The sequence below is a fragment of the Catharus ustulatus genome, chromosome 37 (genome assembly GCF_009819885.2).
Source record: "Catharus ustulatus isolate bCatUst1 chromosome 37, bCatUst1.pri.v2, whole genome shotgun sequence".
NCBI classification, from domain to species: domain Eukaryota; kingdom Metazoa; phylum Chordata; class Aves; order Passeriformes; family Turdidae; genus Catharus; species Catharus ustulatus.
This window is the reverse complement of record NC_046257.1, coordinates 1,205,485-1,230,130: the sequence shown is the minus strand read 5'-3', so window position 1 is coordinate 1,230,130 and position 24,646 is coordinate 1,205,485. Positions and strand designations below refer to the sequence as shown.

The 24,646-nt window shown below is 50.7% G+C and overlaps 2 protein-coding genes across 2 annotated transcripts in view; one reads left to right on the top strand and one right to left on the bottom strand.

Annotated features, from left to right (window-relative positions):
* Nucleotides 1-12,784, top strand: part of SRRT (serrate, RNA effector molecule) — a 30,583-nt gene extending 17,799 nt beyond the window's left edge. The window contains exons 7-10 of the mRNA XM_033084333.1: nucleotides 6,629-6,782; nucleotides 9,825-9,917; nucleotides 11,914-12,019; nucleotides 12,658-12,784. Of these exons, the coding sequence (XP_032940224.1) occupies nucleotides 6,629-6,782; nucleotides 9,825-9,917; nucleotides 11,914-12,019; nucleotides 12,658-12,733 (429 nt within the window). The 3' untranslated portion in view covers nucleotides 12,734-12,784. The remainder of the gene's footprint in view (nucleotides 1-6,628; nucleotides 6,783-9,824; nucleotides 9,918-11,913; nucleotides 12,020-12,657) is intronic.
* A 3,384-nt stretch (nucleotides 12,785-16,168) lies between these two features.
* On the bottom strand, nucleotides 16,169-18,557 carry TMEM256 (transmembrane protein 256). Its single transcript, XM_033084295.1, has 4 exons — nucleotides 18,350-18,557; nucleotides 18,146-18,183; nucleotides 17,732-17,812; nucleotides 16,169-16,530 (listed from the first exon to the last, which is right to left on the bottom strand). Exons 1-4 carry the CDS (start codon nucleotides 18,423-18,425, stop codon nucleotides 16,387-16,389), a joined length of 339 nt encoding a protein of 112 aa, XP_032940186.1. The 5' UTR covers nucleotides 18,426-18,557; the 3' UTR covers nucleotides 16,169-16,386.
* Nucleotides 18,558-24,646: the final 6,089 nt, after the last annotated feature.

Below are 24,646 nucleotides of genomic sequence, written 5' to 3'. Positions count from 1 at the left end.
ACTGGGGACACCTTGGTGACACCCAGAGATCACTGGGGACACCCTCAGGGACATTTGGGACACCTTGGGGACATTGGGGACACCTTGGGGACACGCTGAGATCATTGGGGACACCCTCAGGGACATTGGGGACACCTTGGGGTCATTGGGGACACTCTGAGATCATTGGGGACACCTTGGGGACATGCTCAGGGACACTGGGGACACCCTGGGGACATCCTGAGATCACTGGGGACACCTTGGACACCTTGGGGACACCCTCAGGGACATTAGGGACACCTTGGGGACACCTTGGGGACATTGGGGACAGGCAGGAGATGGGCAAGGACAAGTGGCTGTGTCCCCTCAGCGGGAAAAAGTTCAAGGTGGGGACATTGGGGACATTGGGGACATCGTGGGGACATCCTGGTGTCATTGGGGACAGCCAGGGGTCATTGGGGACATCCTCAGGGACATTGGGGACACCTTGGGGACACGCTGAGATCATTGGGGACACCTTGGGGACAGCCAGGGGTCATTGGGGACACCTTGGGGACACTGAGATCATTGGGGACACCCTCAGGGACATTAGGGACATCTTGGGGACACATTGGGGACATTGGGGACACCTTGGGGACACCTTGGAGACATTGGGGACACCTTGGGGACATCCTGAGATCACTGGGGACATCCTGAGATCATTGGGGACACCCTCAGGGACATCCTGAGATCATTGGGGACACCTTGGGGACATTATGGACGTCCTGGGGACATCCTCAGGGACATTGGGGACACTGGGGACACCCTCAGGGACATTGGGGACACCTTGGGGACACCCTGGGGACACCTTGGGGATATTGGGGACAGGCAGGAGCTGGGCAAGGACAAGTGGCTGTGTCCCCTCAGCGGGAAAAAGTTCAAGGTGGGGACACTGGGGACATTGGGGACACCCTGAGATCATTGGGGACACCTTGGGGACATTGGGGACATCCTGGGGACATCCTCAGGGACATTGGGGACACCTTGGGGACATTGAGGACTCCTCAACAAGCACGGGGACAAGATGGCGGCCGTGACCCCAATGTCCCTCAATGTCCCCAAATCCTGGCGTTGTCCCTAATCCCCTGAGTGTCCCCAATCCCCTGAGTGTCCCCAATGTCCCCTGAGTGTCCCCAACTGTCCCCAGGGCCCCGAGTTCGTGCGCAAGCACATCTTCAACAAGCACGGGGACAAGATGGCGGCCGTGACCCCAATGTCCCCAAATGTCCCCAATCCCCTGAGTGTCCCCAATCCCCTGAGTGTCCCCAATGCCCTGAGTGTCCCCAATGTCCCCAATGTCCCCAGGGCCCCGAGTTTGTCCCCAAGCACATCTTCAACAAGCACGGGGACAAGATGGCGGCCGTGACCCCAATGTCCCCAAATCCCCCAAATGTCCCCAACATCCCCAATCCTGTCAGTGTCCCCAATCTCCTGAGTGTCCCCAATCCTGTCAGTGTCCCCTGAGTGTCCCCAATGTCCCCAACTGTCCCCAGGGCCCCGAGTTTGTCCGCAAACACATCTTCAACAAGCACGGGGACAAGATGGTGGCCGTGACCCCAATGTCCCCAAATCCCCCAAATGTCCCCAATGTCCCCAATGTCCCCTGAGTGTCCCCAACATCCCCAATGTCCCCAATGTCCCCAATGTCCCCTGAGTGTCCCCAATGTCCCCAATGTCCCCAATGCCCTGGATGTCCCCAACCCCCTCAATGTCCCCTCAATGTCCCCAATGTCCCCATTGTCCCCAATGTCCCCATTGTCCCCAATGTCCCCACTGTCCCCAATGTCCCCAACATCCCCAATCCTGTCAGTGTCCCCTGAGTGTCTCCAGTGTCCTGAGTGTGCCCTGAGTGTCCCCAGTGTCCCCAATGTCCCCAAGGCCCTGAGTTTGTCCCCAAGCACATCTTCAACAAGCACGGGGACAAGATGGCGGCTGTGACCCCAATGTCCCCAATGTCCCCAAATCCCCTGAGTGACCCCAATCCCCTGAATGTCCCCAATGTCCCTGATCCCCTGAGTGTCCCCTGAGTGTCCCCAATGTCCCCAACTGTCCCCAGGGCCCCGAGTTCGTGCGCAAGCACATCTTCAACAAGCACGGGGACAAGATGGCGGCCGTGACCCCAATGTCCCCAAATCCCCCAAATGTCCCCAATGTCCCCAATCCTGTCAGTGTCCCCTGAGTGTCCCCAATGCCCTGAGTGTCCCCAATGTCCCCAACTGTCCCCAGGGCTCCGAGTTTGTCCCCAAGCACATCTTCAACAAGCACGGGGACAAGATGGCGGCCGTGACCCCAATGTCCCCAAATGTCCCCAACATCCCCAATCCTGTCAGTGTCCTCAATGTCCCCAATGTCCCCTGAGTGTCCCCAATGTCCCCAATGTCCCCAGGGCCCCGAGTTTGTCCCCAAGCACATCTTCAACAAGCACGGGGACAAGATGGCGGCCGCGACCCCAATGTCCCCAATGTCCCCAAATGTCCCCAATGCCCCCAACATCCCCAATCCTGTCAATGTCCCCTGAGTGTCCCCAATGCCCTGAGTGTCCCCAATGTCCCCAATGTCCCCTGAGTGTCCCCAATGTCCCCAATGTCCCCAGGGCCCCGAGTTCGTGCGCAAGCACATCTTCAACAAGCACGGGGACAAGATGGCGGCCGCGACCCCAATGTCCCCAAATGTCCCCAATGTCCCCAAATCCCCTGAGTGTCCCCAATCCCCTGAGTGTCCCCAGTCCTGTCAGTGTCCCCAATGTCCCCTGAGTGTCCCCAACTGTCCCCAGGGCCCTGAGTTTGTCCCCAAGCACATCTTCAACAAGCACGGGGACAAGATGGCGGCCATGACCCCAATGTCCCCAAATCCCCCAAATGTCCCCAATGTCCCTGATCCCCTGAGTGTCTCCTGAGTGTCCCCAATGTCCCCAATGTCCCCTGAGTGTCCCCAATGTCCCCAGGGCCCCGAGTTCGTGCGCAAGCACATCTTCAACAAGCACGGGGACAAGATGGCGGCAGTGACCCCAATGTCCCCAAATCCCCCAAATGTCCCCAATGTCCCCAATCCTGTCAGTGTCCCCAATCTCCTGAGTGTCCCCAATCCTGTCAGTGTCCCCTGAGTGTCCCCAATGTCCCCAACTGTCCCCAGGGCCCCGAGTTTGTCCGCAAACACATCTTCAACAAGCACGGGGACAAGATGGTGGCCGTGACCCCAATGTCCCCAAATCCCCCAAATGTCCCCAATGTCCCCAACATCCCCAATCCTGTCAGTGTCCCCTGAGTGTCTCCAGTGTCCTGAGTGTGCCCTGAGTGTCCCCAGTGTCCCCAATGTCCCCAAGGCCCTGAGTTTGTCCCCAAGCACATCTTCAACAAGCACGGGGACAAGATGGCGGCTGTGACCCCAATGTCCCCAATGTCCCCAAATCCCCTGAGTGACCCCAATCCCCTGAATGTCCCCAATGTCCCTGATCCCCTGAGTGTCCCCTGAGTGTCCCCAATGTCCCCAACTGTCCCCAGGGCCCCGAGTTCGTGCGCAAGCACATCTTCAACAAGCACGGGGACAAGATGGCGGCCGTGACCCCAATGTCCCCAAATCCCCCAAATGTCCCCAAATGTCCCCAAACCCCTGAATGTTCCCAATCCCCTGAATGTCCCCAATCCCCTGAGTGTCCCCAATGTCCCCAATGTCCCCAAATGTCCCCAGGGCCCCGAGTTCGTGCGCAAGCACATCTTCAACAAGCACGGGGACAAGATGGCGGCCGTGACCCCAATGTCCCCAAATGTCCCAAATCCCCCAAATGTCCCCAATCCTGTCAGTGTCCTCTGAGTGTCCCCAATGCTGGCAGTGTCCCCAGTGTCCCCAATGTCCCCTGAGTGTCCCCAATGTCCCCAACTGTCCCCAGGGCCCCGAGTTCGTGCGCAAGCACATCTTCAACAAGCACGGGGACAAGATGGCGGCCGTGACCCCAATGTCCCCAAATCCCCCAAGTGTCCCCAAATGTCCCCAAACCCCTGAATGTTCCCAATCCCCTGAATGTCCCCAATGTCCCCTGAGTGTCCCCAGTGTCCCCAAATGTCCCCAAATGTCCCCAGGGCCCCGAGTTTGTCCCCAAGCACATCTTCAACAAACACGGGGACAAGATGGCGGCCGTGACCCCAATGTCCCCAAATGTCCCCAAACCCCTGAGTGTCCCCAATGCTGTCAGTGTCCCCTGAGTGTCCCCAATGTCCCCAAATGTCCCCAGGGCCCCGAGTTCGTCTGCAAACACATCTTCAACAAGCACGGGGACAAGATGGCGGCCGTGACCCCAATGTCCCCAAATCCCCCAAATGTCCCCAAATCCTGGCAGTGTCCCCAATGTCCCTGATCCCCTGAATGTCCCCAATGTCCCCAAATGTCCCCAATGTCCCCAGGGCCCCGAGTTCGTGCGCAAACACATCTTCAACAAGCACGGGGACAAGATGGCGGCCGTGACCCCAATGTCCCCAAATGTCCCCAAATCCCCTGAGTGTCCCCAAACCCCCTGAGTGTCCCCAATCCTGTCAGTGTCCCCTGAGTGTCCCCAATGTCCCCAATGTCCCCAGGGCCCCGAGTTTGTCCCCAAGCACATCTTCAACAAGCACGGGGACAAGATGGCGGCCGTGACCCCAATGTCCCCAACATCCCCCAAATGTCCCCAAATTCCCTGAGTGTCCCCAATCCCCTGAGTGTCCCCAATCCTGTCAGTGTCCCCTGAGTGTCCCCAATGTCCCCAACTGTCCCCAGGGCCCCGAGTTCGTGCGCAAGCACATCTTCAACAAGCACGGGGACAAGATGGCGGCCGTGACCCCAATGTCCCCAAATGTCCCCAAATCCTGGCAGTGTCCCTGATCCCCTGAGTGTCCCCAATCCTGGCAGTGTCCCCAATGTCCCCAAATGTCCCCAGGGCCCCGAGTTTGTCCCCAAGCACATCTTCAACAAGCACGGGGACAAGATGGCGGCCGTGACCCCAATGTCCTCAAATGTCCCCAATTCCCTGAGTGTCCCCAATGTCCCCTGAGTGTCCCCAATGTCCCCAAATGTCCCCAATGTCCCCAACTGTCCCCAGGGCCCCGAGTTCGTGCGCAAGCACATCTTCAACAAGCACGGGGACAAGATGGCGGCCGTGACCCCAATGTCCCCAAATGTCCCCAAATGTCCCCAATGTCCCCAATCCTGTCAGTGTCCCCTGAGTGTCCCCAATGCCCTGAGTGTCCCCAATGTCCCCAACTGTCCTCAGGGCCCCGAGTTTGTCCCCAAGCACATCTTCAGCAAGCACGGGGACAAGATGGCGGCCGTGACCCCAATGTCCCCAAATGTCCCCAAATCCCCCAAATGTCCCCAATCCCCTGAGTGTCCCCAATCTTGTCAGTGTCCCCAATGCCCTGAGTGTCCCCAATGTCCCCAATGTCCCCAGGGCCCCGAGTTTGTCCCCAAGCACATCTTCAACAAGCACGGGGACAAGATGGCGGCCGTGACCCCAATGTCCCCAAATCCCCCAAATGTCCCCAACATCCCCAATCCCCTGAGTGTCCTCTGAGTGTCCCCAATCCTGTCAGTGTCCCCTGAGTGTCCCCAATGTCCCCAACTGTCCCCAGGGCCCTGAGTTTGTCCCCAAGCACATCTTCAACAAACACGGGGACAAGATGGCGGCCGTGACCCCAGTGTCCCCAATGTCCCCAATCCCCTGAGTGTCCCCAATCCTGTCAGTGTCCCCTGAGTGTCTCCAGTGTCCTGAGTGTGCCCTGAGTGTCCCCAGTGTCCCCAATGTCCCCAGGGCCCCGAGTTTGTCCCCAAGCACATCTTCAACAAGCACGGGGACAAGATGGCGGCCGTGACCCCAATGTCCCCAAATCCCCCAAATGTCCCCAATGTCCCCAATCCTGTCAGTGTCCCCAATGTCCCCAACTGTCCCCAACTGTCCCCAGGGCCCCGAGTTCGTGCACAAGCACATCTTCAACAAGCACGGGGACAAGATGGCGGCCGTGACCCCAGTGTCCCCAAATGTCCCCAAACCCCCTGAATGTCCCCAATCCCCTGAGTGTCCCCAATGCCCTGAGTGTCCCCAATGTCCCCAACTGTCCCCAGGGCCCCGAGTTTGTCCCCAAGCACATCTTCAACAAGCACGGGGACAAGATGGCGGCCGTGACACCAATGTCCCCAAATGTCCCCAAATCCCCCAAATGTCCCCAAACCCACTGAGTGTCCCCAATCCCCTGAGTGTCCCCAATGTCCCCAATGTCCCCAACTGTCCCCAGGGCCCCGAGTTTGTCCCCAAGCACATCTTCAACAAGCACGGGGACAAGATGGCGGCCGCGACCCCAATGTCCCCAAATCCCCCAAATGTCCCCAAACCTGTCAGTGTCCTCTGAGTGTCCCCAATCCTGGCAGTGTCCCCAATGTCCCCAACTGTCCCCAACTGTCCCCAGGGCCCCGAGTTTGTCCCCAAGCACATCTTCAACAAGCACGGGGACAAGATGGCGGCCGTGACCACAATGTCCCCAAATCCCCCAAATGTCCCCAATGTCCCCAATCCTGTCAGTGTCCTCTGAGTGTCCCCAATCCCCTGAGTGTCCCCAATGTCCCCAAATGTCCCCAATGTCCCCAGGGCCCCGAGTTCGTGCGCAAGCACATCTTCAACAAGCACGGGGACAAGATGGCGGCCGTGCGCAAGGAGGTTTTGTTCTTCAACAATTTCCTGATGGACCCCAAACGTCCGGCCCTGCCCGAGGGGGGCAAGGGGGGACCTGGTCCTAATGCAGGTCAGTGTCACCTCAGTGTCACCTCAGTGTCACCTGTGTGTCACCTGTGTGTCAGTAATGTCACCTCAGTGTCACCTCAGTGTCACCTCAGTGTCACCTGTGTGTCACCTGTGTGTCAGTAATGTCACCTGTGTGTCAGTGATGTCACCTGTGTGTCAGTGATGTCACCTCAGTGTCACCTCAGTGTCACCTCAGTGTCACCTGTGTATCAATAATGTCACCTGTGTGTCACCTGTGTGACCTCAGTGTCACCTGTGTCACCTCAGTGTCACCTCAGTGTCACCTCAGTGTCACCTGTGTGTCACCTCAGTGTCACCTCAGTGTCACCTGTGTGTCACCTGTGTGTCACCTCAGTGTCACCTGTGTGTCAGTAATGTCACCTCTGTGTCACCTGTGTGACCTGTGTGTCACCTCAGTGTCACCTCAGTGTCACCTGTGTGTCACCTCAGTGTCACCTGTGTGTCAGTAATGTCACCTGTGTGTCACCTGTGTGTCACCTCAGTGTCACCTCAGTGTCACCTCAGTGTCACCTCAGTGTCACCTGTGTGTCAGTAATGTCACCTGTGTGTCACCTCAGTGTCACCTGTGTGTCACTTGTGTCACCTGTGTCACCTGTGTGTCAGTAATGTCACCTCAGTGTCACCTGTGTGTCACCTGTGTCACCTCAGTGTCACCTGTGTGTCACCTGTGTGTCACCTCAGTGTCACCTCAGTGTCACCTCAGTGTCACCTCAGTGTCACCTGTGTGTCAGTAATGTCACCTGTGTCACCTCAGTTTCATCTCAGTGTCACCTGTGTGTCACCCCTGTGTCACCTCAATGTCACCTCAGTGCCACTTATGTGTCAGTAATGTCACCTGTGTGTCACCTGTGTCACCTCAGTGTCACCTCTATGTCACCTGTGTGACCTCAGTGTCACCTCAGTGTCACCTGTGTGTCACCTGTGTGTCACCTCAGTGTCACCTCAGTGTCACCTGTGTCACCTGTGTGTCACCTCAGTGTCACCTGTGTGTCAGTAATGTCACCTCAGTGTCACCTCAGTGTCACCTGTTCGTCAGTAATGTCACCTGTGTCACCTGTGTCACCTCAGTGTCACCTGTGTGTCACCAGTGTCACCTGTGTGTCACCTATGTGTCACCTCAGTGTCACCTGTGTGTCACCTGTGTGTTAGTAATGTCACCTGTGTGTCACCTGTGTGTCACCTCAGTGTCACCTCAGTGTCACCTCTGTCACCTGTGTCACTTCAGTGTCACCTCAGTGTCACCTGTGTGTCACCTGTGTCACCTCAGTGTCACGTTAGTGTCACCTCAGTGTCACCTCAGTGTCACCTGTGTCACCTCAGTGTCACCTGTGTGTCAGTAATGTCACCTGTGTGTCAGTGATGTCACCTGTGTCACCTGTGTCACCTCAGTGTCACCTGTGTGTCAGTAATGTCACCTGTGTGTCCCCTCAGTGTCACCTGTGTGTCACCTGTGTGACCCCTGTGTGAGCTCAGTGTCATCTGTGTCACCTGTGTGTCACCTGTGTGTCAGTAATGTCACCTGTGTGTCACCTGTGTCACCTCAGTGTCACCTCAGTGTCACCTGTGTCACCTCAGTGTCACCTGTGTGTCACCTGTGTGTCAGTGATGTCACCTGTGTGTCAGTAATGTCACCTGTGTCACCTGTGTCACCTGTGTGTCAGTAATGTCACCTGTGTGTCACCTGTGTGTGTCACCTGTGTGTCAGTAATGTCACCTCAGTGGCACCTGTGTGTCAGTCATGTCACCTGTGTGTCACCTGTGTCACCTCAGTGTCACCTGTGTGTCACCTGTGTGTCAGTAATGTCACCTGTGTGTCACCTGTGTGACCCCAAAGGTCCGGCCCTGCCCGAGGGGGGCAAGGGGGGACCCGGCCCCAACGCAGGTCAGTGTCACCTCAGTGTCACCTCAGTGTCACCTGTGTGTCAGTAATGTCACCTCAGTGTCACCTCAGTGTCACCTGTGTGTCAGTAATGTCACCTCAGTGTCACCTGTGTGTCACCTGTGTGTCAGTAATGTCAGCTGTGTGTCAGTAATGTCACCTGTGTCACCTCAGTGTCACCTGTGTCACCTGTGTGTCACCTCAGTGCCACTTATGTGTCAGTAATGTCACCTGTGTCACCTGTGTGTCACCTGTGTGTCACCTGTGTGTCAGTAATGTCACCTGTGTCACCTCAGTGTCACCTGTGTGTCACCTCCCTGTGTCACCTCAGTGTCACTTATGTGTCAGTAATGTCACCTGTGTGTCACCTGTGTCACCTCAGTGTCACCTGTGTGTCACCTCAGTGTCACCTCAGTGTCACCTGTGTCACCTGTGTGTCACCTGTGTGTCAGTAATGTCACCTGTGTCACCTGTGTGTCACCTGTGTGTCAGTAATGTCACCTGTGTCACCTCAGTGTCACCTGTGTGTCACCTGTGTGACCTCATTGTCACCTCATTGTCACCTCAGTGTCACCTCAGTGTCACCTCAGTGTCACCTGTGTGTCACCTGTGTGACCTGTGTCACCTCAGTGGCACCTCAATGACCCCTGTGTGACCCCATAATGACCCCTGTGTGACCCCATGACCTCTCTGTGACCCCTTGACCCCTGAGTAACCCCACGGTGTCCCTTCTGTCCCCCCAGGTCTGTCCCCGGGGGGGCTCCCGTACCCTATAATGACCCCATGGTGACCCCTCAGTGACCCCTGTGTGACCCCTCAGTGACCCCTCAGTGACCCCACAATGACCCCTGACCCCACAATGTCCCCTTTGTCCCCAGGTCTGTCCCCGGGGGGGCTCCCGTCCCCCATAATGACCCCATAATGACCCCTGTGTGACCCCACAGTGACCCCTGTATGACCCCTGAGTGACCCCATGGTGTCCCCTCTGTCCCCAGGTCTGTCCCCAGGGGGGCTCCCGTCTCCCATAATGACCCCATAATGACCCCTGTGTGACCCCACAATGACCCCACGGTGACCCCACGGTGACCCCTGACCCCATGGTGACCCCTCAGTGACCCCATGGTGTCCCCATTGTCCCCCCAGGTCTGTCCCCAGGGGGGCTCCCGTACCCCCCCCAGTCCCCCCAGGGGTTGATGCCGTACGGGACCCCCCGGCCCCCCATGCTGGGATACGCAGGTACCGAAATTTGGGGGAATTTGGGGGATTTTGGGGAAAATTTGGGGGATTTTGGGGTTTAGGGGAAAAATCTGAGGGGATTTGGGGGAAAATTTGGGGGAATTTGGGGGAATTTTGGGGGAAATTTTGGGGGAATTTGGGGGTTTATGGAAAAATCTGAGGGGATTTGAGGGAAATTTGGGGGGATTTTGGAGGAAATTAGGGGGTTTGGGGGAAAATTTTGGGGATTTTTGGGGGGGTTTGGGGGAATTTTGGGGAAAATTTGGGGGAGATTTGGGGGAATTTGGAGATTTGGGGGAAAAATCTGAGGGGATTTGGGGAAAATTTGGGGGAAATTTGGGGAAATTTTGGGGAAATTTGGGGGAATTTTGGAGGAAATTAGGGGGTTTGGGGGAAAATTTTTGGGATTTTTGGGGTGGGTTGGGGGGAAATTTGGGGAAAATTTGGGGGGATTTGGGGGAATTTGGAGGAATTTTGGGGTTTAGGGAAAAAATCTGAGGGGGTTTGGGGAAAATTTGGGGGAATTTGGGGAAATTTTGGAGGGTTTGGGATCATTTTGGGGAAATTTTGGGGAAAATTTGGGGGGTCTGGGGTGGTTTTTGGGTGGATTTGGGTGGATTTGGGATAATTTTTTGGGGGGGTTTGGGGAATATTTGGGGAAAATTTGGGGGGTTTGGGGTGTTTTAATGTGATTTTTGGCAGGTTTTGATCGGTTTTTTTGTTATTTTTGGTGGTTTTTTGATCGTTTTTGTGTGTTTTAATGTGATTTTGGGATATTTTGGGGTGATTTTGGTTGGTTTTGGTTGTTTTGGGTGTTTTTGGTTTTTTTTTTATAATTTTTTGGGTGTTTTAATGTGATTTTGGGATATTTTGGGTTGATTTTGGTGTTTTTTGGGATGTTTTTTGATTGTTTTTGGGGTGTTTCAATGAGATTTTGGGATATTTTGGGTTGATTTTGGTGGTTTTTGGGGTGGTTTTGGTGGGTTTTTTGGTATTTTTGGTGGTTTTTGGGGTGTTTTAATGTGAGTGTTTGGTGGTTTTGATCATTTTTTGGGGTATTTTTGATGTTTTTTGATCGTTTTTGTGTGTTTTAATGTGATTTTGGGATATTTTGGGGTGATTTTGGTGTTTTTTGCGGTGATTTTGGGATATTTTTGGTGTTTTTTGATCAATTTTGGGGTGTTTTAATGTGATTTTGGGATGTTTTTGATCTTTTTTTGTTATTTTTGATGTTTTTTGATCGTTTTTGGGTGTTTCAATGAGATTTTTGAGATATTTTGGGGTGATTTTGGTGTTTTTTGGGGTGTTTTTGGTGGGTTTTTTTGTATTTTTGGTGTTTTTTGGGGTGTTTCAATGTGATTTTTGGCTGGTTTTGATCGGTTTTTTTGTTATTTTTGATGGTTTTTTTGATCGTTTTTGTGTGTTTTAATGTGATTTTGGGATATTTTGGAGTGATTTTGGTGGTTTTTTGGTATTTTTGGTGTTTTTTGATCATTTTTTGGGGTGTTTCAATGTGATTTTTGGCTGGTTTTGATCTTTTTTTGTTATTTTTGGTGGTTTTTTGATCGTTTTTGGGTGTTTAAATGTGATTTTGGGATATTTTGGGGTGATTTTGGTGGTTTTTGTGGTGATTTTGATGGGTTTTTTTGTTATTTTTGGTGGTTTTTGATCGATTTTGGGGTGTTTCAATGTGATTTTTTGGTGGTTTTGATCATTTTTGGGTATTTTTGGTAGTTTTTTGATCATTTTTGCGTGTTTCAATGAGATTTTGAGATATTTTGGGGTGATTTTGGGTGTTTTTGATCATTTTCTGGGTGTTTTTGGTGTTTTTTGATTGTTTTTGGGGTGTTTCAATGTGATTTTTGAGTGGTTTTGATTTTTTTTTTGTTATTTTTGGTGGTTTTTGGGTGTTTCAGTGAGATTTTGGGATATTTTGGGATATTTTGGTGGTTTTTTTTGTATTTTTGGTGGTTGTTTAACCCCTTCCTCCCCGCAGGCTCCCACCCGTACCCCCCCGGGCCCTACGGCGGCCGCGGCGGCTACGACGCCTTCCGGGGCCAGGGCGGGGCCGGGGGCGGCTACCTGAACAAACCCCGCAGCAGGTGAGGGAGTCTGGGGGGAAAAAACCCGAAATTGGGATCGGGGGACACCAAAAATGGGGGAGAGGGAAAAAAAACGGGGAGAAAATGTCAAAAAATGGGGAAAAAATATCAAAAAATGGGGAAAAATATCAAAAAATCAGGAAAAATATCAAAAAATGGGGGGGAAAAAAGAAAAAAAAAAGGGAAAAAACCCAAAAATGGGGAAAAACAAAAAAAAAGGTGGAAAAACATCAAAAAATGGGGGAAAAAATGTCAAAAATGGGAAAAAAAAAAGAAAAAAATGGGAAAAACCCCAAAAAACGAAAAAAAATGGGTAAAAAAATGAGGAAAAAACCCAAAAAATGGGAAAAAAAATTTAAATGAGTGAGGAGAAACCAAAACAATTTGGGGAGGGGGATCCTGACCCGAAATTGGGAGAATTTGACCCAAATTTTGGGGGGTTCACATCCCAATTTGGGGTGCTGAAAACCACTGGGACAAACCATTTTTGGAGGGGGGGGACAGAATTGAGGGGTCCCTTTTTGGGGTGGATTTTGGGGTGAATTTTGGGGGGTCTTGGGGGGTCATGGCGGATTTGGGGGGGGTCAGGGTGAATTTTGGGGAGCATTTCGGGGGTCCTGACCCCTCTGCCCCCCCAGGATGGTGCGAGGGGACCCCCGGGCCATCGTCGAGTACCGGGACCTGGACGCCCCCGAGGATGTGGATTTCTTCTGACCCCTCCCCCACCCTCCCGGCACCCCCCAGTTTTGATACTCCCCTCCCCCACCCGCCCCTCCCCCCGTTTGTACGACCCCTCCCCAAATTCCCCCCCCCACAAAAAAATCCCAAATAAAGCAGAACCGCCTCGGACCGGGCCTGGGGATTTTTTTGGGGCGGATTTGGGGGGTTTGGGGTCGGACCTGGGGGGATTTCCGGTTTTTTTTTGGGGGTCTCTGTTGGTTTTTGGGGCTCAGTGCCGTAACGATCACGTGACTGAAGCGCAGCCGTTGGTTATTTATCGGCGAGGCCCCGCCCATTGGCACGTGACTCACGTGATGTATCACGTGATGAGAGCCATGTGACTTCTGGGCGCCCGAGACGATCCCGGCGCTCTCCGAGACCGGAGCCGCTTTTTTTCCGTCCGCTTCGTTTCTTTTTTATCTTAAAATGTTTATTTGAGGCAAAACCCAGCGCGGGGAGCCCCAAAAATCCCCAAAAAAACCCAAACTCCGCGATTCTCCGTATCCAACATGGCGCCGCGCCGCCCGTCGCGTTGGTGACGTCATCAGAAAAGGGCCGAAGCAAACATGGCGGCGCCCAGTTCCGTACAGCGGAAGCATTTTGGGGTGTTCTTTTAGGGTTTGGAGTGTTTTTTGGTGTGACTTTTTGGATTTTGGGGTTTTTTATTGGGGTTTTGGGGGATTTAAGGGTGGTTTTTGGAGTATTTGGGGTTTTTAACTGTGTTTTAGGGTGATACTCCCCTCGCTGCCCGCCGCTCCCCAAATTCTCCCCAATAAAAACCAAATAAAGCAGAACCGCCTCGGCCCGGGCACGCGGGGATTTTTTTGGGGTGATTTTGGTGGGTATGGGGTCGGTCCTGGGACGAAATTTCCGGTTTTTTTCTGCTTTTTTTGGTGTATCGTCTGGGTTTTGGGACAATTTCGGAGCCGAATGACGTAACCATCACGTGACTGAAACGCCATCATTTATTGGTTCGCGGATTCAGCGCTGCGGCCAATCAGCATCGAGGCCCCGCCCCGGGCCAGCCCTGCACGCGATTGGCTGTCGCCCAGCAACAACCATGACATCATCGGAGCAGCTCCTTCGGCCAATCAGCGGCGAGGAGGCGGCAACGCTCGCTCCCATTGGGCGGCGCCTTGACCAATGGGGGGACGGGTGGGGGTGAGGCCCCGCCCCTTCTTAAAGGGGCAGCGCCCTTGGGAAACCCGGCGGCCATTTCCGGTCACTGCCGGTGCTCTGAGGCCATTTCCGGTCACTCCCGGGCCTTTCCAGTCCATCCCAGTGACTCCAGTCCGTGCTTAACCACTGCCAGTCCCTTCAAAATCACTTAAAAATTAAACTCCCCACAAAAAAAACCCCCAAACCTCCTAAAAAACCCCCAAAAATCTCCTAAAAACCCTCAAAATCTCCTAAAAAACCCCAAAAATCTCAAAAAAAAAATTTCCAAAATCCCCTTAAAAATTCCAAACCCATTAAAATCCCCCCAAACCTCAAAAAAAACCGAAAAATCCCCCCCCCAAAAAACCCCAAAATCTCCCCAAAAACCTCCAAACCCCACCAAAAACCCCAAAACACCTGAAAGAAACAATAAAATGTTAAAAGAAAAATCCCAAAATCCCTTAAAGAAACAATAAAATGTCCAAAAAAAAAAAACCCCAAACCCCCTAAAAATTCCCAACCCCTTTAAAATAACCAAATCCTGTTAAAAAAAAAAAAAATTTAAAAATCTCCAAATCCCCTTTAACCCCCCAGCCCCTCCCTCAGCGATTTTTGGGCTCCCCCCGAGGATTTTTGGGGTGATTTTGTTGCTTTTTGTGCCCCCCACAACAATTTCTGTCCGGTTTGATGATTTTTGTCCAGTTTGATGATTTTTCACCTCTTTTGGATGATTTTTTTTGTCCATCTTTGACCACTTTCAGCGATTTTTTGGGCGTTTTCCACAGCTTTTGATGATTTCAATCTGATTTTTGGGAGTTCTCCTGGTGATTTTTGGGGTTCTTTGGCCATTTTTTCAGATTTCCAGGTGATTTTTGGGGTTTCCTGGCTGTTCTCCATGATTTTTGGTCGTTTTTGATGATTTTTTGGCCGTTTTTCCACGATTTCTAGGTGATTTTTGACAATTTCCAGGTGGTTTTTGAAGATTTCCAGGCAGTTTTTGGGGTCTCCCGGGTGGTTTTTGATGATTTCCAGGTGATTTTCGGGGTTTCCTGGCTGTTCTCGATGATTTTTTGGCCGTTTTTGACGATTTCCAGGTGATTTTTTTTGACAATTTCCAGGTGATTTTCATAGTTTTCTGGCTGTTTTCCATTATTTTTTTGGCCTTTTTTGATGATTTCCAGGTAGTTTTTGACGATTTCCTGGCTGTTTTCCATGATTTTTTGGCCGTTTTTGACGATTTCCAGGTGATTTTTGAAGATTTCCGGCTGGTTTTTGGGGTTTTCCAGACGTTCTTCATGATTTTTTGGCCGTTTTTGACGATTTTTCGGCCATTTTTGACGATTTTTTGGCCGTTTTTGATGATTTCTTGGCTGTTTTTGACGATTTTTGGGGTCTCCCGGACAGTTTTTGACGATTTCCAGGTGATTTTTGAAGATTTCCGGCTGGTTTTTGGGGTTTTCCAGGCGTTCTTCATGATTTTTCGGCCGTTTTTGACGATTTTTTGGCCATTTTTGACGATTTTTTGGCCGTCTTTGACAATTTTTTGGCTGTTTTTGACGATTTTTGGGGTCTCCTGGGTGATTTTTTATGATTTCCAGGCGATTTTCGGGGTTTCTTGGCTGTTGTTGATGATTTTTTGGCCATTTTTGACGATTTTTTGGCCGTTTTTGATGATTTCTTGGCTGTTTTTTACGATTTTTGGGGTCTCCCGGGCAGTTTTTGATGATTCCCAGGTAATTTCTGGGGTTTCCTGGCTGTTCTCGATGATTTTTTGGCCGTTTTTGAAGATTTCCAAGCAGTTTTTGGGCTCTCCCAGACAGGTTTTGACAATTTCCAGGTGATTTTCGGGGTTTCCTGGCTGTTCTTGATGATTTTTTGGCCGTTTTTGACGATTTCTTGGCCGTTTTTGACAATTTTTGGGGTCTCCCGGGCGGTTTTTGATGATTTGCAGGTGATTTCCAGGGTTTCCTGGCTGTTCTCGATGATTTTTTGGCCGTTTTTCACGATTTCCAGATGATTTTTGTAGTTTTCTGGCTGTTCTCCATGATTTTTGGCTGCTTTTGATGATTTTTTTGGCTGTTTTTCACGATTTCCAGGTGGTTTTTGGGGTCTCTTGGATGGTTTTTGATGATTTCCGGGCGGTTTTTGTTGATTTCCAGGTGATTTTCGGGGTTTCCTGGCTCTTCTCCATGATTTTTTGGCCGTTTTTGATGATTTTTTTGCCTTTTTTTATGATTTCCAGCTGATTTTTGGGGGTTCCTGGCTCTTCTCGATGATTTTTTGGCCGTTTTTGACGATTTCCAGGTGGTTTTTGACGATTTCCTGGCTGTTCTCGATGATTTTTTGGCCGTTTTTGGTGATTTTTTGGCCGTTTTTGACGATTTCCAGGTGGTTTTTGACAATTTCCTGGCTGTTCTCGATGATTTTTTGGCCGTTTTTGATGATTTCGAGGTGGTTTTTGACGATTTTCGTGCAGTTTTTGGGGGTCCCTAGAGCGCCATGGCCGCCCAGCCCAGGATGAGCAGGGACCCCCCCACCGGAGCCCCCCGGTTGAATTTGGGGTCCCCGGTGAGGCCGTGGAAGTAAAAGGGGCCACAGAAGAGCCCGAGCCCGGCCAGGAGCAGGGAGCCGGCCTGGGGGGACAGCGGGGTCAGGGATGGAAATTTGGGGGGGATTTGGGGGAATTTGGGGGGATTTGGGGGAATTTGGGGGAAAATTTGGGGGATTTCGGGGATTTGGGAGGGATTTGGGGGAATTTGGGGGAAAATTTGGGGAGAATTGGGGGGGATTTGGGGAATTTGGGGTAAGTTTAAGGGGGATTTGGGGAGAATTCGGGGAAATTTGGGGGATTTGGGGTAAGTTTAGGGGGAATTGGGGGGGATTTGGGGGAAGTTTGGGGGAAAATCTGAGGAAATTGGAGGAAAATCTGGGGAAATTGGGGGATTTGGGGAAGTTTAGGGGGGATTTGGGGCAAAATTTGGGGATTTCAGGGGAAATTTGGGGGATTTGGGGGAAGTTTAGGGAGAATTTGGGGAATTTGGGGGAAAATCTGGGGAAATTGGGGGGGATTTTGGGGGATTTGGGGGAAGTTTAGGGGGATTTTGGGGGAATTGAGGGGGAATTCGGGAAATTTGGGGGGAAATTGGGGGGATTTCAGGGAAAATTTGGGGAGAATTTGGGGGGAAATTGGGGGATTTGGGGAAGTTTAGGGGGGATTTGGGGCAAAATCTGGGGAATTTGGGGGAAGATCTGGGAGATTTGGGGAGAATTTGGGGGGATTTGGGGGGATTTGGGGGAAATCTGGGATCTGGGAAAAATCTGGGGAATTTGGGGGGATTTGGGGGGTTTTTGGAGGAAAATTGGGGGATTTGGGAAATTGGAGGGGGGAATTTGGGGGGAAATCTGGGGAAATTGGGGAATTTGGGCAGGATTTGGGGGGAAATTTGGGGAGAATTCAGGGAACTTTGGGGGATTTGGGGTAAGTTTAGGGAAAATCTAAAGAATTTTGGGGAAATTTAGGGAGAATTTAGAGGATTTGAGGGGAAATTTGGGGGAAATTTGGGGATTTCAGGGGAGTTTTGGGGGCTCAAGGGGATCCCAGGAGTCTTTGGGAAGGATTTTGGGGGTTCCTGGGCGGGATTTTGGGGTGAATTTGGCAGATTTTGGGCTGTTTTTTGAGGTGGTTTTTGGGTATTTTTTGAGGTGATTTTGGGGTGAATTTGGGTGATTTTTGGGGTGGTTTTTGGGGGTGATTTTGGGGTGATCTTGAGGCTGATTTTGGGGTGGTTTTTGGGTATTTTTTGGGGTGGTTTTGGGTGTTTTTGGGGCTCTCACCAGGTGCGGCCGGCGGCAGTGCGGCGTCGCCAGCAGGGCCAGGCTGTGCAGGAGGTGATAACGGTTGGCGGTGTCGTAGAGCTGGGGGGAAAATTTGGGTTATTTTGGGTTTTTTGGGGCTGATTTTGGGCTTTTCTGGGAGTTTATATTGAGGTGATTTTGAGAGATTTTTTTGGGTTTTTTCGGGTTGACTTTGTGGATTTTTTGAGGGTTATTTTGCGAAGTTTTAGTTTTTTTTATTGGGATGATTTTTTATATTTTATTGGGGTGATCTTGGGTTTTTCTGGCGGCTGATTTTGAGGATTTTTTACAGCGATTTTGGGATTTTTCTTGCGGTGATTTTGGGCGATTTATGATTTTTTGGGGAATTTTTTTTTAATTTTTTTTTCGGCTTTTCCACCCCTCCTCACTCACCTCTTTCTGATACTCGTCCCGGTCGCTGCGGCGCATTCCTGGGGGAAGAAGAGGAGGAAAACGGGGCTCAAGGACCCTCAGGACCCCCCAAAATCCCCCCAAAACCCCCTCAGGACCCCCCAAAACCTCCTCAGGACCCCCCAAAATCCCCTCAGGACCCCCCGACCCCCCCATCCCGAGCCCCCCGCGCCCCCCAGCCCCCACCGTGCGCCCCGTAGGCCGCTGCCGCCATCGCGGCGGCTCCGCTGAGCGCCCCGAGCCGAGCCCAGGCCGCCGCCATTGCTGCTTTCTGCTTCACTTCCGCTTCCGCCCCGCGCGCTTCCGCTTCCGGGCTGCGGACGCGATTTCCATTGGGCGAGCTGCGCGTCAATCAAAAACAGAGTGACCAATGGGAGCGGGGGGGCGGGGTCGGGCCTGGCGTGGGCAGCGCGCCCCCTGGTGGAGCAGGGAGGAATTTTGGGGGGATTTTGGGGGGTCCTGGGGGGAATTTTGGGGGGGGTCTCGAGTTTATTTTTGGGGAATTTTGGGGAGTTTTGGGGAGGGATTGTTTTTTTGGGTTTTTTTGGGGTTCCTTGGAAATTTTTTGGAATTTTTTTTGAATTTTTTTTGAATTTTTTTTTAATTTTTTTGGATTTTTTTTTGGAATGTTTTTGGAATTTTTTGGGAATTGATGAAGATGAAGATGAAGATGAAAATGAGGACGATGAAGATGAAGATGAGGATGAGGCCGATGCTCGGTGCCAGGGATGATGAAGAAGAGGATGAAGATGATGATGAGGATGCTGAAAAGGATGAAGCTGAGAATTGCAAAGATGACGATGAGGATGAGGATGAAGATGACGATGAAGATGATGAGGATGATGAGGATGAAGACACTGAGGCCGATGCAGGGCCCAGCCTGGTCCCCAGGATGCTGAGGATGAAGGTGAGGAAGATGCTGATAAGTGAGGATGATGAAGATGAAGCTGATGAGGATGATGAGGATGATGATGAGGATGATGCTGGTGCTGGAGCTGAGGCCGAAGCAGGGGGGTGTCCCATCCCATCCTGGGGATGAAGATGATGAAGATGAGGATGAAGATGAAGATGAAGATGAAGATGAAGATGAAGATGAAGACGCTGATGAGGATGATGAAGATGAGGATGCTGATGATGAGGCCGAAGCAGGGGCATGTCCCCAACCCTGGGGATGAAGACGATGAAGATGATGCTGATGAAGGTGATGATGAAGTTACTGATGATGAAGGTGAAGAGGATGCTGAGGATGATGATGATGGCACTGCCGAGGCCGAAGCAGGGGTGTGCCAGGGATGAAGATGATGATGATGATGAAGACGATGATGAAGATGATGATGAAGGTGTTACTGAGGATGAAGATGATGATGCTGAGGATGCTGCTGATGATGATGGTGGCGGCACCGAGGCCGAAGCAGGGGCGTGACCTGGCTCCAGGGATGAAGATGAAGATGAGGATGATGCTGAGGATAAAGATAAAGATGAAGCTGAGGATGATGATGATGATGGTGGCGCCGAGGCCGAAGCAGGGGCGTGGCCCCAATGCCAGGGATGAAGATGAAGATGAGGATAGCGATGAAGATACGATGAAGATGATGCCGAGGATGATGATGATGAGGATGATGATGATGATGAAGATGACGACGAGGATGAAGATGATGAGGATGCTGAGGATGAAGATGTTACTGAGGATGATGCTGAGGATGATGAAGATGAGGATGATGATGATGTTACTGATGATGCTGAGGATAAAGATGAAGATGCTGACGAAAATGTTACTGATGCTGATGATGATGAGGAGGATGAAGATGAGGATAAGGATAAAGATGATGCCGATGATGATGATGGCGGCGGCGCTGAGGGCGAAGCAGGGATGTGTCCCCAATGCCAGGGATGAAGATGAAGATGAAGATGAAGATGAAGATGAAGATGAGGATGAGGATGAGGATGAAGATGCTGAGGATGCTGATGCCGAGGATGATGATGAAGATGAGGATGATGTTACTGAAGATGATGATGAGGATGAAGATGAAGATGCTGAGGATGCTGATGCCGATGATGATGATGATGAAGATGATGGTAATGTTACTGATGCTGAAGCTGATGATGATGATGATGAAGATGAGGATGATGTTACTGATGCTGAGGATGCCGATGATGATGAAGATGATGTTACTGATGATGAGGATGATGCTGATGATGAAGATGAGGATGATGTTACTGCTGCCGAGGATGATGATGCTGGGGATGATGATGAAGGTGTTACTGAGGATGCCGAGGATGATGAAGATGATGCTGAGGATGAAGATGATGGTGATGTTACTGATGCCGATGCCGATGATGATGATGGCGGCGGCGGCAAGGCCGAAGCAGGGGTGTGTCCCCAACGCCAGGGATGAAGATGAAGATGAGGATGAAGATGAAGATGAAGATGAAGATGAAGATGAAGATGAGAATAAGGATGAAGATGCTGAGGATGCCGAGGATGATGCTGATGATGAAGATGAAGATGCTGAGGATGATGATAATGGTGGCGGCGCCGAGGCCGAAGCAGGGGCGTGTCCCTAATGCCAGGGATGAAGATGGAGATGATAATGAAGATGAAGATGCTGCTGACGCTGAGGATGAAGATGATGCTGACGATGATGAAGATGAAGATGAGGATGCTGCTGCTGCTGCTGCTGATGATGATGAAGGTGTTACTGAGGATGAAGATGAAGATGCTGAGAATGCTGATGATGATGATGATGAAGCTACTGAGGATGATGTTACTGAAGATGATGATGATGAAGATGAAGATGCTGAGGATGCCGAGGATGATGATGATGAGGATGAAGATGATGGTGTAACTGAGGATGCCGATGATGATGAAGATGATGCTGAGGATGAAGATGATGTTGATGTTACTGATGCTGCTGCTGCTGATGATGATGTTACTGATGATGATGAGGATGATGAGGATGATGATGAGGATGTTACTGATGATGAGGATGATGCTGATGATGAAGATGAGGATGATGTTACTGCTGCCGAGGATGACGATGATGAGGATGATGATGAAGGTGTTACTGATGATGAAGATGAAGATGCTGAGGATGACGATGCCGATGATGATGATGAGGATGATGTTACTGATGATGATGCCGATGCTGCTGCTGCTGATGGCGGCGGCGGCGAGGCCGAAGCAGGGGTGTGTCCCCAATGCCAGGGATGAAGATGAAGATGAAGATGAAGATGAAGATGAAGATGAAGATGAAGATGAAGATGAGGATGAAGGTGTTACTGAGGATGCCAATGCTGATGATGATGATGATGGCAGCGGCACCAAAGCCGAAGCAGGGGCGTGACCTGGCCCCAGGGATGAAGATGATGATGAAGAAGAAGATGAGAATAAGGATGAAGATGATGCTGATGCTGAGGATGATGATGAGGATGTTACTGATGATGAAGATGAAGATGCTGAGGATGCTGCTGCTGATGCCGATGAAGATGATGAAGATGAGGATGATGTTACTGCTGCTGAGGATGATGATGAGGATGATGATGAAGGTGTTACTGAGGATGCCGATGATGATGAAGATGATGCTGATGATGAAGATGATGGTGATGTTACTGAAGATGCTGATGATGATGATGGCGGCGGCGCCGAGGCCAAAGCAGGGGCGTGTCCCCAATGGTGGGGATGAAGAAGATGATGAAGATGAGAATAAGGATGAAGATGCCGATGATGATGCTGATGATGAAGATGACGATGCTGAGGATGAGGATGTTGATGATGAAGATGAGGATGATGATGAAGGTGTTACTGAGGATGAAGATGATGATGAGGATAACGATGAAGATGATGATGGAGATGATGCTGATGATGAAGATGAGGATGCTGATGATGATGATGTTATTGAGGATGAGGATGATGATGAGGATGATGATGATGATGAAGATGAAGATACTGAGGATGCTGATGCCGAGGATGATGAAGATGAGGATGATGATGAAGATGAAGATGAGGATGATGTTACTGAAGATGATGATGACGATGATGAGGATGACGATGAAGATGTTACTGAGGATGCCGATGCTGATGATGATGGCGGCGGCGCCGAGGCCGAAGCAGGGGCGTGTCCCCAATGCCAGGGATGAAGATGAAGATGAAGATGATGATGAAGATAAAGATGAGGATAAGGATGAAGATGATGATGGAGATGATGCTGATGATGAAGATGATGCTGATGACGAATATGAGGATGATGCTGATGATGATGAAGATGAAGATGAAGATGCTGAGGATGCTGATGTTGATGCCGATGAGGATGATGATGATGATGAAGATACTGAGGATGATGTTACTGAAGATGATGATGAGGATGACGATGAAGGTGTTACTGAGGATGCCGATGATGATGAAGATGATGCTGATGATGAAGATGAGGATGATGTTACTGCTGCTGAGGATGATGATGATGAGGATGAGGATGATGTTACTGATGCCGATGCCGATGATGATGATGATGGCGGCGGCGGCGAGGCCGAAGCAGGGGCGTGTCCCCAGTGCGGCTGCTACTGATGATGAAGAGGACGATGATGTTACGGATGCCAAGGATGATGATGATGAGGATGAAGATGAAGGTGTTACTGAGGATGCCGATGCCGATGATGAAGATGCTGATGATGATGTTGCTGATGCTGATGATGATGATGATGATGAAGATGAAGATGCTGAGGATGCTGATGTTGATGATGATGAAGATGAAGATGAAGATGATGCTGAGGATGCTGATGATGATACCGAGGATGATGCCGATGATGATGATGATGAGGATGAAGATACTGAGGATGATGTTACTGAAGATGATGATGATGAAGATGAAGATGCTGAGGATGTTGAGGATGAAGATGAAGATGATGCTGATGATGAAGATGCTGATGATGATGTTACTGATGCCGATGATGATGATGATGAAGATGAAGATGCTGAGGATGCCGATGAAGATGATGATGAGGATGAAGATGATGGGGATGATGTTACTGATGCCGATGCTGATGATGATGATGGCGGCGGCGGCGAGGCCGAAGTAGGGGCGTGTCCCCAATGCTGGGGATGAAGATGAAGATGATGATGGAGATGAAGATGAAGATGAAGATGAAGATGAAGATGAGGATAAGGATGAAGATGCTGAGGATGCTGATGATGAAGATGCTGATGATGATGTTACTGCTGCCGATGCTGATGATGATGAAGATGAGGATGATGTTACTGCTGCTGAGGATGATGATGAGGATGATGATGAAGGTGTTACTGAGGATGCCGATGCTGATGCTGATGATGATGCTGATGATGATGAAGATGAAGATGAAGATGAAGATGCTGAGGATGCTGATGATGACACCGATGATGATGATGAGGATGAAGATGTTACTGAGGATGCCGATGCTGCTGATGACGATGAGGATGAAGATGATGGTGATGAGGATGATGTTACTGATGTCGATGCTGATGATGATGAAGATGAAGATGAGGATGCTGATGATGAAGATGATGAAGGTGTTACTGAGGATGAAGATGAAGATGCTGAGGATGCTGATGCTGATGATGATGATGAGGATGCTGATGATGAGGATGATGTTACTGCTGCCGAGGATGATGATGCTGAGGATGATGATGAAGGTGTTACTTATGCCGATGCCGATGCTGCTGCTGATGATGATGGCGACGGCGGCGAGGCCGAAGCAGGGGCGTGTCCCCAATGCTGGGGATGAGCATGATGATGAAGATCATGATGAAGATGAAGATGAGGATAAGGATGAGGATGATGTTGATGCTGAGGATGATGATGAAGATGATGATGATGAAGAGAATAAGGATGAAGATGCTGAGGATGATGTTACTGAAGATGATGATGAAGATGATGAGGATGAAGATGAGGATGATGTTACTGATGCCGATGCCGATGATGATGATGGCGGCGGCGCCGAGGCCGAAGCAGGGGCGTGTCCCCAATGCCAGGGATGAAGATGAAGATGAAGATGAGGATAAGGATGAGGATGATGCTGATGCTGAGGATGCTGATGATGAAGATGATGATGTTACTGATGCCAAGGATGACGATGATGAGGATGAAGATGAAGATGCTGATGATGCCGATGATGATGATGATGGCGGCGGCGAGGTCGAAGCAGGGGCGTGTCCCCAATGGGGAAGATGAAGATGATGATGATGATGATGATGATGATGAAGGTGTTACTGAGGATGAAGATGATGATGTTACTGCTGCCGAGGATGATGATGAGGATGATGAAGACGAAGATGCTGAGAATGAAGAGGATGCTGATGATGCTGATGATGATGACGATGATGAAGATGAAGATGCTGAGGATGCCGATGATGATGATGATGATGGCGGCGGCGAGGCCGAAGCAGGGGCGTGTCCCTAATGCCGGGGATGAAGATGAAGATGAAGATGATGATGAAGATAAAGATGAGGATAA

Excerpts from the sequence above, each read along its gene's own strand:
- TMEM256 (XM_033084295.1), bottom strand. The coding sequence starts at position 18,425 with ATGGCGGCGGCCTGGGCTCGGCTCGGGGCGCTCAGCGGAGCCGCCGCG. Across the intron at positions 17,813-18,145 it reads GGGACGAGTATCAGAAAGAG|CTCTACGACACCGCCAACCG; the intron begins GTGAGTGAGGAG and ends TTTTCCCCCCAG. Across the intron at positions 16,531-17,731 it reads ACTGCCGCCGGCCGCACCTG|GCCGGCTCCCTGCTCCTGGC; the intron begins GTGAGAGCCCCA and ends CTGTCCCCCCAG.